This window comes from Conger conger, chromosome 7 (assembly GCF_963514075.1).
Source record: "Conger conger chromosome 7, fConCon1.1, whole genome shotgun sequence".
NCBI classification, from domain to species: Eukaryota; Metazoa; Chordata; class Actinopteri; order Anguilliformes; family Congridae; genus Conger; species Conger conger.
The window spans coordinates 21062740-21074875 of record NC_083766.1 but is presented as its reverse complement, the minus strand read 5'-3'; the positions used below and the strand labels follow the sequence as shown (position 1 = coordinate 21074875).

Here is a 12136-nt window from a genome sequence, read left to right as displayed (position 1 = left end):
CCAACATTAAACGTGTATGACCACAAAAAGTGATGTCGGCCAAAAATACAAAACATATATCGGCTACTCTGTCAATAACGTGTGCAAAATGTTATTTAAACCATTGGGCCAATTACCTATGAACTAATTTCGATTCCGATTAAAAAGTAGGTGAATGCTAATTGCAAATATCAAAACACTCGAGTTATTCGTTGAGTTCCCGTTACAGACTCCAATTCACCACGTCCTCCTGTGGATGTCTTATTTCTCTCCTTGTACGTAAGAGACGGAAATAAGCTACTTCTGCAAAAGCTCGTCTTTAAACCGATGTCGCCTCATTGCCACGCAAGTGCAAAAGTTGCAGACGAGTAAAAACACCTGTAACTTTGTACCGACTGAATATTTAGCAAGATGTGTCAACAAAATTCACTCAACATTCTTTCAGTACGAACTTCAAACATAACTCCTTAATAGTAATACGTTAGAAACATTCATGAAGTTTAAACATCGTGCCCTACAGACACAGGTAAATTGGAGGGGGGGGGGGGGGGGGAGGGAGAGCAGGGGAAATTCCAGCCTTGAGACTGAAAGAGAGAGAGAGAGAGAGAGAGAGAGAGAGAGAGAGAGAGAGAGACAAGACATTCAATCCTTTCACGTCCAAATCCTTTCTTTTCAAACCAGTGAAAATTGGTCAGGCATTTCCTCAACAAAGATGGTCTCTGTATTTGCCAGCAATCACTGGAAGCAGAAGCGCACACCACACACACCTGTCAGAATGCATCCTCAGGTACATTTCACCAAATATAGGCCATAAAGACACACAAGTGCTGGATGTAAACCATTGGTGTCAAGCAGCACCCGCTCCCCGCACCCCACCCCACCCCACCCCACACACACAGGCCTTCAAGCTGCGTAGGCTCAAAGATGGGGACACACACTTCAGCAAAAGCATGTGTGTGTGTGTGTGTCTGTGTGTGTGTGTGTCTGTCTGTCTGTCTGTGTGTCTGTCTGTGTGTCTGTCTGTCTGTCTGTCTGTCTGTCTGTCTGTGTGTGTGTGTGTGTGTGTGTCTGTGTGTATGTGTGTGTGTGTGTGTGTGTGTGTACAGATGCTACAGCTCTCACAATGTGCTAACAAGCAGGCAGCTCTCCACAAGCTGGGTCCTTTATAACGTGCAGACGCACGCTTTAATCCCCGAAAAGAAATAAACATGGAATTCAGCCTCATGCGTTCAAATATTTCTCATATATTTAATTGATATACATATACTGCCACCGTTGGCACATACAATATTGCACACAGTAATGAAATGCAGCACGGAAACCCTTTGTGAGCCAAATGTTCAAAAATGACAAATAATGTGGAATAACTCTGAAAAGGAAAAATAAAACAAATCAAATAAAAAAATCAAATACAAAACAAATTAGACATGCTAACTAATCCCCCCCACCCCACCCCCACACCCCCATATGAGGTCATTAGCAACTTACAAACTACACATACTGCCCAAGCCATAGGTCTACATACAGAAAACATCACAAAGGGCTATATAGGCGTCTGTCTGTCCCGACCCAGTACACTGCTTGGCCCAAAGAGTCTTCCACGTAACACCGTCCATGTTTACATGTGCGCCGATGCCTGGACAGCCGAAGGCAGAATCTGCCGTACGTTCTTTCTCTTTCGGCTTACTTCGATCCCGCCAAAGACACCAGGCAGCAAGCTAGTACCCTTCGCCCCAAAATAAACCACCACCCGATCCCACCCACCTAAAAGAACACCCAATTTAAAAAATAAAAAAAAACCTAAATAACGAAGGGAAAAAAAATAGAAAGAAAGAAAAAAAAAAAAACAGCGATCCAAAGCACCGAACAGGCATGTAAACATGCGGAGTGTGTAAGGCACCAGGTCGTTTTTTATCGTTCTCTTTATTTATGTTTTTAATAACGCTGAGGAGGATGCTCTACACAGGTATGCAGCCCTGTACAGGTAATTCACTGCAACTGCTCTCACTCTCTGCCTCTCACTGCCACCTTCGCTCCTATTGGTACACCTTCAAGTCTACCTCCCCGTTTAATAGATTATTTACCGGTCAACCGCCCCACCCAACCCCACCCCGCCCCACCCCACCAACCCCCTATCCCCCCTCCCCACAGAAAACGTGGGGTTTTAATAAAGATTGCAATACATCTGATTCACAAAATCATAATTTGTATTTAATATAATTATTTATTATTAATATTCTTTTTGTTTTTTTAAGTGAGCACTTTCATAAAGCTGTTTTCCCCTTTGTTTTGTTTACCCCTCCCCCGTCCAATATTCCATGTAAGTGATAGTGTTGCGTTGAGGGTCCAATGTTGAAAGCGTAACAGCTGTAACCATTTTTAAGGTAGCGGCAACCGCCAGACTGCCAACCTGGACTCCCATCACTTCACCGCCCAACGAAAAAGTCAGGTACTGTTTTTTCTTCTTTTTTTAAAACACATCGCATTACAAGTTGACACAAAGGTATAGCACACTCCTCATCGGCAATAACTACGATTTCAATCAAAACAAATCAAATAAAATGTTAACATTTCTTGAAATGCCATATTTTTAACAGGTCTTCGTGTTGACAGAGGATCCACTGACCAGTTTAATGTGTGTACAGCTCGGATGCGACGCATATTGCATGTTACTTTGCCGGCGTTTGCACAACGTACCTTTAACATTACAGACTGTGACAATTCAACAGATCTTTGACAGCATGCCTAGCCCTCATGTATACGTTTTGAGATTTGTTTCTGTGTACATATATACATACATACCTATATATGTATATGTACACAGTTCTACTCACAGGTAAATATGGTGGCAAGTATACTATGACAACCTCTTTTAAAAAGGTTTTTAAGTTTTGGTTAAAAAAAAATCTAAAATATCTTGCTTTGTGCTGAAGTCAAATGTTAGCTCACACGAAAAAGGACTTGGTTCTCATAACTCGGCAATGTTTCCATTTGAACATTGCAAACACTTTTATCATAGCTTGAACGTGTACAAAAGTTCCTGGTTAATTAGGGAAATAAACACTCAGTTCTTTATCATTTAATCAAGTAGGAAACACAGTTCATATATAATGTTATTACTTTGTTTTAGCAGCTGCTTACTGTTTTAATGGTGGATAGGTGGGTAACATCCAGCGATGAGTGGAACGAGTCGTAACTGTCAGTCTGTGGTGTGTGGGTGGTGCTCCCTTGGAGATAAACAGATAGTTTAATCTTTATGTTTCTTTGTACAGTAAAGTTTCTTTTTAATTATAATTTCTCTTTTTGTGATTTTGTATCTCTTTTTTTGCATGTTTTTTTTTTTTTTTGCTCTGTTTATCAATCATCGTCTCCGTCATCGGCGTGCTCCTCTTGTTGCTGCTGCAGCTCGCATGCCCGTTTCTCTCGCTGTTTCTCCTGGATCTTCTTCATTTCATCCGCGTACTTACAGAACGTATTACCGAATTTGGACCACACTTTGTAGGGCACTGTGATAGAGTTGCGATACGTCGGCTTCACCTCGCTAACCCTCATGAACACCCCGTATTTATTGGAGCCCACGTCGAAGAAAAAGCGTTTGTTATCCACAGTCAAGGAGGTTCCCTCCGGCAACTCCGCCGGTTCGTCCTCCACACCGTAGTCGTCGATAAGCTTGGCCAAAGCGTCGCGAAACTCGATAAGTCCCTGTGCAGGAAGAGCGATGGTTTGGCCTTGCGTGGATCCCAATCCCGGGCCCCGGTTCACGGTCTGCCGAATCCTCAGAAACCGGCCCCTCTGATTCTCTTTCAGATCCATGTAGTACTTCCGATTCTCCCTCACCAGAAATTCGCTTTTTAACGCCCGTCGCGGCTCATCCTGCGCTATGTCCGGGTTGCTGGGCCCTAACTGAGCGTAATGTTCGATGAAATCCCCCAGGTAGTCACGGAACTCAACGGCAACGGACATGGAGAGTGTGAGGCGGCTCTTATTTCCTCCGGCCCCGACCTCGGCTATCTTCAAGAAGCGGCCCTTCGCGTTCTGCTTTACATCCAGATAGAAACGTTTATTCTGAATGTCAACCCGCTTCGAGGCTAGCTCCTGCGTCTCATGCTGCAGCCCAGAAACCGAACCGGCCCCTCCTGTCGCTGGGTGTAAGGAACCGACGCCCGGGCCTGTAGCTGCTCCTCCCTGCTCACTTCCACTGTCTCTGTCCGCCATGATGCTGCCTGCCTTCTCCCTCTGTCTGCTGCAGCCCCACTGCCAGCCAGCCACGCCACCGCTCTCGCGAGATCTGCGCAGACACATACAGGAGACATATTTCAATGCGCGTGGACCACCTGTCGCTGCAGGGACACAAATTTGGGCTTTCCGGACGGGTTTTAATTCGAACTACCTCTGATTTGATTTTTTAAAAACATATAATGATTATATCCATACTAGTTCCCACAAACACCAGGGAAACGTAACATTGCACAAAATGGGGGCTCAAGCTCGATATGCAGCAGCTGATCAAGCCTCTACTGTATAGCCTACATTCCCGTTAAAATAGTCTTAACATAGGCTGTCAGGAGCCTTATTGACTTTCGCATGTGAAATGACACATAGCCTATCCATCGAAAATAACTAGGCCTGTTGCAGCTGTTGGTAGCCTATTATTATTATTATAAATATTATTATTAGGCTGATTCGTGTTATTAATTTACTTAGCAAATAGCAGTTTTATCCAGATTATCCATATAATACAAATTGAATTATCAGCATTAATCTGCACCGTCAACTGGTTATTTTATACGTATAAATAATTGAGAGATCTTTCTCATTTTCTGGAGATAATGGCGTATACATTGTAGCCAAATCATAGCCTATGCTATATATTATAGGATACCAACTCCATATGAAAATGTCCGAAAAGAGTTACACAAGTTATCCAAACATTCACATGATAGGCTATATTTCTACTAAAGCAGTGATATACATTGTTTAAAACTATATCTCCATGCCCATTTGTGCCAAATTGTTACAAGCCAAGGTCCTAAGTCGCCACTCTATTTCACCTGCCCCGGACCGGAATACAAGCTTTGGAAAATTGTATGTGATAGTTGCGTGACAGCAATGACCTAGGCTAACCAATGGCTTGGGAGCAAATTCATACCTCCCGCACCCCCAAAAAAACCCGTTGATCAATATTTCAAAAACAAGAATCAAATAAATAGCCAAACAGTGATGCACGTAAACTGGCGAACATGTTTTACACACAAGCAGGCTCGGCTCTTAACTGTTGTAGGTAGCCTATGTGACATTGGCGGGCAGTTTTCAATGTCATGTTCATTCACAAACACAAACCAAACAACCACATATAATTATTATCATTATTAATGACAATATTGCATTATTACTGTCGTTCTGTGGATGTTCACTATGAATCTACCAACATAGCCAACCTTTGAAGACTTTTAGGCCCAAAACAATTAGACCAAATGCAATTGTCCGCACAATGGGAAAAGAGCCAAGGAATAATTTGACAAACACTTAATTTCTGTGAAATAATTTTAAATAACTTGTGATTCCATTTACTAATCCATTTTATATTGTTTCGGCAAGGATTTCATACAACTAAGCGTACAACTGGATTCTGAAGTGGAAATGTTATATTACGCACTGAAACAATATTACAAAATATGTATTTGCCAATAGCCCGGAATCGGGCTATATCAAACAAATGCGTATGAAATACTTCAACGTTTTTAATGTCGGCAAATGTGACAACACTTCAGATCAATATCATTTTTCGTAATTTCATAATTTTAAAATATCATACATCTAAAGTAATGTAGGCTGAGTGGTGTTATGAGATATAATGATAATGCAATAAACGGACCAACCGCGTATGGTTGACATTCAAAAGTCAGAATAATAAATAAACTACAGGCTAAGAAAAACGTAGTTTATTTCAAGTAGAAATTAACCAAGGCCAATGTCTTATTTATAATCAATGTCTCTTATTTATATGATTATTGACGTGTAGCCATTGCTTTATACGGCACATCACAATAGTATTAACTGGTTATTCTAGCCGTGTATTCGAATAGGCTATGTGTTATAGAAATTATCAGTTTATGTACTGGGTATCGAAATGGGAAGTATAAAAAAGCTATTTTAGTAAAAATAAAACTGAACTGAAACTCTGAAACACACACAGACGGGGCCAAAGGATAAACAAAACATTGAAAACAAAGACAAAGAACAAATAATTATGAGAATGGTTGTGAGAAACAGAAGGGAAAAAAAACACTGAACATTGAAAAAAAAAAAAAGAAAAAAAAAAAGGAAGGATTTTGTCGCGATGTTGTCACCTACAAAATGTTCTCATCAAAATACTGTCTGGGCTCCCGAATCCGAACCCGCGGTAGTTGGTATAACCCACTTCGTGGACGATCTTTTTAAAATGTAGGCTTATAGCCTGGATAATTTACAAGTCAGTAGGCTGTGGTCAAGTGGAAAATCATAGAAGAAAAAAACATTTTGTGAATTTATTCATATGTCATATGTTTTTACTTACTTAATGGAGTCTCTTGTCAGAACTCTCTCACACCCTCTGCTTGTCTGCATGTACAGTAGCCTATATGCCACGGGATTACAATTTATACTTACAATATAAATTGTACTCACAAAATACAATTATTGTGTTTTTTTATTATTCCCATGACCTTTCATTTAGTTTTAAATAATTTCCTTTAGTAATGTATGATTTTATGAGAATTCATAAACCAATGTTCTTGAGTTTTCTGAATCTTACTTGTTTATCCTGGGTCAGTTTGCACCAGCTACCTTCTCTTAAATGTTAAATCACCAATATTCAAAATTTCTGTATTACATCATTCTAATTAGCAAATGTTTCCTAATTTTTGTAAAATTGTGTCGCCACTTGTCTTCCCCCACCACAATGTAGTTGCGACTATACTATTCTAAAAATGTTTTGTAATTACAATATTGCCAATTTCCCCGTTTGTAGCATTTGGCAACACGTTCATATACTTCATATAAAAACTAGATTTTTTGGTGGTCTTGCAATTTCAATTTCTGGGATAGAGATGGGGTAACGCTAGCCTAGAAAACCAATCAAACATCGTCAAAATGTTTGAGTAAAATATCCTTTAATTATCCTATAGCCCATATTTATTTAATGTATTTCGCTACACACATTTTTAGCACATTCATAGTTAAAAAATTAAACTATCAGACAAATATGCCTCAATACTATAGCTGCTGCTACTACTACTACTACTACTCCTACTACTACTACTACTACTACTACTACTACTACTACTACTAATAATAATAATAATAATAATAATAATAATAATAATAAATAATAAATGCATTATTGCTTCTATTAACTAAAATAAACGTAACTATTTGACATGTAACTATATTAACGTACGTAGTATGTATGTAAAACGAAATATTAATACGGCCGTGATAAAAGAAAACGAATGTACCATTGAAGGAGATGACATGCTTGGTTGAGGCTCACAGTGAACCACCCTCTCCTGGTACGGAAAACAAAGCCGTTTGGAGTCAATATCTGACGTATTTATTCACGTGGCAATTTTGTTTTCCAATTTCGATGATCAATAAAATAAATGAAACCACTGCGCAACTCATACCTCATTCTCGTTGACTAAAGATTTAAGCTATTTTGTCGATGAACCAACAAATTAGTGTTTTTGGTTGCTGTCTAATATTTACATAATATGTATTTGTATTTAACAATTATATTGGCAAATAGTGCAACATAGACCAAGCTATATGCATAGGTATATAGTTATATATAGGTAATACATATTCATAAAGTGTGTTAGACCGTCCATTTCCCTTTTTCGAGATGGATGAAGTCATTTTTAATAAAGCTAATTTAAATTGTAGTTATTTAGGTAAGCATTTTCATTTCAGTATAGGGGAAAATGTAGCACTCTGCATAATACCAATTGGTTTCTACAGCAACAGCCATATTTCATATTTGCACCCTATAGGTTCCTTAATGAACTTTAAAGTGCTTTTAAGAACCCTTCCTCTGTTGTCACCAGTTCATATTTGAAACTTTATAAGTTCGGAAATTATTCCCACTTTAAAGAGGGTTCTCTACGGTCGCTTGAAGAACCTTCTTAAACGAACTTGCTTCTTAATAAAAGATGTCTCGATTTCTGGATGTATTCTAAACATTGAATTAATTGTCATGGACTATATATTTATACATTCTAAACCATAAATTACTTTTATGTAATCTAACAATGTTGTTGTTGTTGTTGTTGTTATTATAAATGTATTATTATTATTATTATTATTATTATTATTATTATTATTATTATTATTATTACTACTACTACTATTATGGGACATTCCTCGAGGTACCTTTCAACCACAGAAAATATCTGACAGGAACCTTTCCAAAAGGTTCCTCAGAGAACCTTAAAAATTGGTTCCTGGGGGCACCTCTAGGGGTTCTGCCGATGTGGCAAATTGAGGAACCTCTAAAGGTTCCTCCAGCAACTTTGAATTATTTTAGACAAATTAAAAGTTAAAATTAAGAGTATTTTTAGACAAATTTGTATGCAGAAGTATGATATTATCATACTTATAGTATAACAAATAGCCTACTCAGCCTGCTGCTTAGCAGCTTATTTTGAAACCAGGAACAATATAAATAAATAAATAAATAATAATTATTATAATAATAATTTTAAATAAAAAAAATCACCTTGGGTAAAATAACTCTACTATACATGTGGATTCTAGCTATGCAACAGCAGTGATCGGATGAAAAGGAATAAACATAGCCTAATAATAAATAAATAACATTAACATAAAAAAGGCACAACAGGCATCAGAGATACATAACTTCACTTAGACAGGGAAGGTAGGCTATATCTGAATTCTTTTTTTACTGAAAAATTCTACCGCACCCAACACCTTCTCCGGAGCCGACGTGGCCCGACATTATTTTTCCGCAATCGCGTCGTGTCCGCTGCCAGTTGGACGAATTCATCATCTTCCATCTTCCTCCAATGTCAAATAAAATGATCCATGCATCTTCCTCTCGCTTCCTCCAAGGTTTCCAACGGATCTCGGACGTTTAATTCAATGCATATTTCAAATGCTTAAATGGCGTGAAGTTACAGACAAAAAAAAAAAAAAAACATCGGGGGAAAGGTCCGGACAATTTTATTACTTTCTAAACTGTTTTAGCGCGCTTTGTCTTTAAAGTTCAGACACGAATTCTTCAAATATCAGTTTCAGAACTTCCAGCGCTCATGGAGGTCTGTGTGTCGTAATTTTTATTTCGACGAGAATGACATCCCACACCATTTTGGCTCAGAGCATTGGCTTCCTGCATGTACGCTAAAACATAATATGATCTGATTCTGTCTCTTGTAATTTCAGGACCAACATTTCCACAGAATAGCCCCACTGTCAATCCTGACAGCATCGTTGTAAATACACCTTCAAGTTAATTTGTACCTTGATCCACATTTGACAAATGAATGTACAGAACTCTCTCTTAATGGCATCGACTCACTCTTGCCCAGGTTTGTCTTGCTAAAAGGTGTGGGCTTCAAATATATTGCCAAACAACAAGGGTTAGAATTAGAGCCACACTCAACAAATGAAAATAAAAAACAACAACACCAACCTCCAGACTCCAGATAAATAGCTAGTCTTTCATTATTCATTTCTTGAGCTCATAACAGGTAACCGCTGGCAGCCTCGAAAATAAAACTGGAAGTTTAGTTTCATGGCCTATACTCAAAGTTTAAATACTATGAAAACAAAATAATGGACGTATTATTATTAATATTATTATTTCTACAACTACTATCACTGCTACTACTAGGCTGCTAGTAGTTGTAGTAGAAGCGGCAGTAGTAATATTTTTCATTTTGCTTCTTTATATAGCCAATGGACTGTTATTTAGGAATCCAAAGAATTGCAGTAGTTTTATTTAGTTTATTATACACTTTCCAAGAAAATCTATAAACAACCAAGGTGAAAACAGTTTTGTAACAAGATAGTTTCAATGACTGTTTAGGTCTATTACATAGATAATTAATCCAGAACAAATCATTATTACCCATTGTGTATGGTAGGAGGCCTACAGAATAAGCATTGAAATGCATAATAAGTGTATAATCAATCGATTAGGGAAGTTTGTACGGTTCTGCTTGAAACTGCCGCAAGTGTTTTCATTTTCTAAAGTCAGCAAATACGAAAAGAACTGCGCATTATCACCAGAGGTTTGTTTAACTGTTGCCGGTCCAAAGTAAAGACAGGAGATAACTACAGTAGCCTACTCCCCGGCAATACAGCATACAAGTACCTAAAAACAAATCCTGTCCATTGGATTACATTTGGTTCGCGCTGTCACTTACGCAACTTAATATTTACAGACACGTATGTATTATCCAACATTTTCGAGGTCATTACGTGCTAATATTTTTCGGCCCAAACAGACATTGATTCCAAATATAAAACATCATCAAATAGCGTAACCTAAGGGGAGACAGAATAGCCAACTTATTAGACGAGCGTTTATATATCGGCAATCAATACTGTAACAGCTATGATATTCAGTTCTGTGTGATGGGTGCCTGCGTTACGTTGCGTGCTTGGTGGACACTGAATTTATAACTGTCAGACGTGTGTGTGTGCAGCACAAGTGCCTCTTCTCAGCTGTGCGCTACAGCTAGCCCAAACAGTGAGTGCATTAGTACCACTCTTTCTCAGGAAGTATACGAATGTTTTGCAAAGGTAGGTGCCACCGGAACACTGCTTTTGCAAATCACGGGAAGCCGCCCGTAGCTACCATGCACCAGCCTATGGAATTAGCTATTATTATCACAAGGAAACATTAATTAAATACCGCTAACAGCAATAAACAATACAAAAAAGAACATTTTGACGTTTTCTTTCTTCCCTGCTGAGAAAAAAACCATAAATGAACCATACGAATCGCCAAACCTTACCCGCTGGGTCTGTAGACAAGTGCTACAGAGCCACTGAGCAGCCCCGTCGCAGACAGACACGGCGAGAGACGAAGGTGAAGTATCGCAGGCGAGAGAGGCCTACTGTCAACACAGCCGCGGCGCTGCTTCAACTGATTCGCCGCTACACAAGATGGAACGAAACAGCAAGTCGTGGCATGGAGACGGGGCTACGCACGCAAGACTACAACGCCGCACGCGTTGATCTCTGATGTCAGCACGTCGTGTTAGATTGGAGCATTCTGGCGCCACACGCTGCCTCTAGTAGGTACTGCATGCGTGAGAATTCTGGACTCGCACCAACACATTCTACACAAATGCAGAGCATTACATAATACGACAATTCCTTTGATTAAATCGTATTTTACCATTGGAATTGTGTCAATACACCTCCTTGAATTGTTTACACACAAAATGATTTCAAAACCAAACGAAAAACGTAAGACTGTTCCCGGCCGTATTGAAAGTATTATTATCAAGTGTAATTGATCTGCAATAAATGAACTCAGTTGGATCACGTATTCGTTATGCAGTGAAAACTAGTCTATTTTTCTAGCTAGAATACTTATTAATCTAATCATCTTTTCCCTCAAGCTTACAAGCTAGAAAATATGGTATTTATCATGTCATATTTTATATTATTCTCTCTCTTTATTGGATAAGAACATCGCAACTTGAAACAAGTCACAATAATTGTAAATCGGATTATCGTATATAAACAAAGTGTTTGTGTGTGTGCATGTATGTGTGTGCATGTGAGCATGACAGGGTCACTACTTGTCCGTAGGAGTATGGTAAGATATTAAAATTGTGCTGCTAGGATGCAGTGATTTTATTTACATTCTATCAAGAACTGCTTCTCTGTTTCAATTTTACGGTCTTTTGCAATATCTTCTTTCTTCTGGCACCATGATTTTTTTTATGCTAGCTGGGTCTGTACCTCGTCACGGTGCAAGGTGAGTTTTTTGTCTCACTCTATCTCTCTCTCTCTTTTTTACATTAGTCATACTGATTTTGCCACAAATATAATTTAAAAAACGGCTGAGTTATTTCAGTTAGGTTATGAAAATCTTAACCGAGTAGGTCCAATAGCAGCGTGCCTGCAGTCACATTGTATTCAG

General features: G+C 38.7%; 1 protein-coding gene across 1 annotated transcript; it reads right to left on the bottom strand.

Moving 5' to 3' along the window:
• Positions 1–2124: 2124 nt before the first annotated feature.
• Positions 2125–11149, bottom strand: puraa (purine-rich element binding protein Aa). Its single transcript, XM_061248855.1, has 2 exons — positions 10998–11149; positions 2125–4267 (listed from the first exon to the last, which is right to left on the bottom strand). The coding sequence occupies exon 2, from the start codon at positions 4192–4194 to the stop codon at positions 3337–3339; it is 858 nt and encodes a 285-aa protein (XP_061104839.1). The 5' UTR covers positions 4195–4267; positions 10998–11149; the 3' UTR covers positions 2125–3336.
• Between the last annotated feature and the right edge of the window lie 987 nt (positions 11150–12136).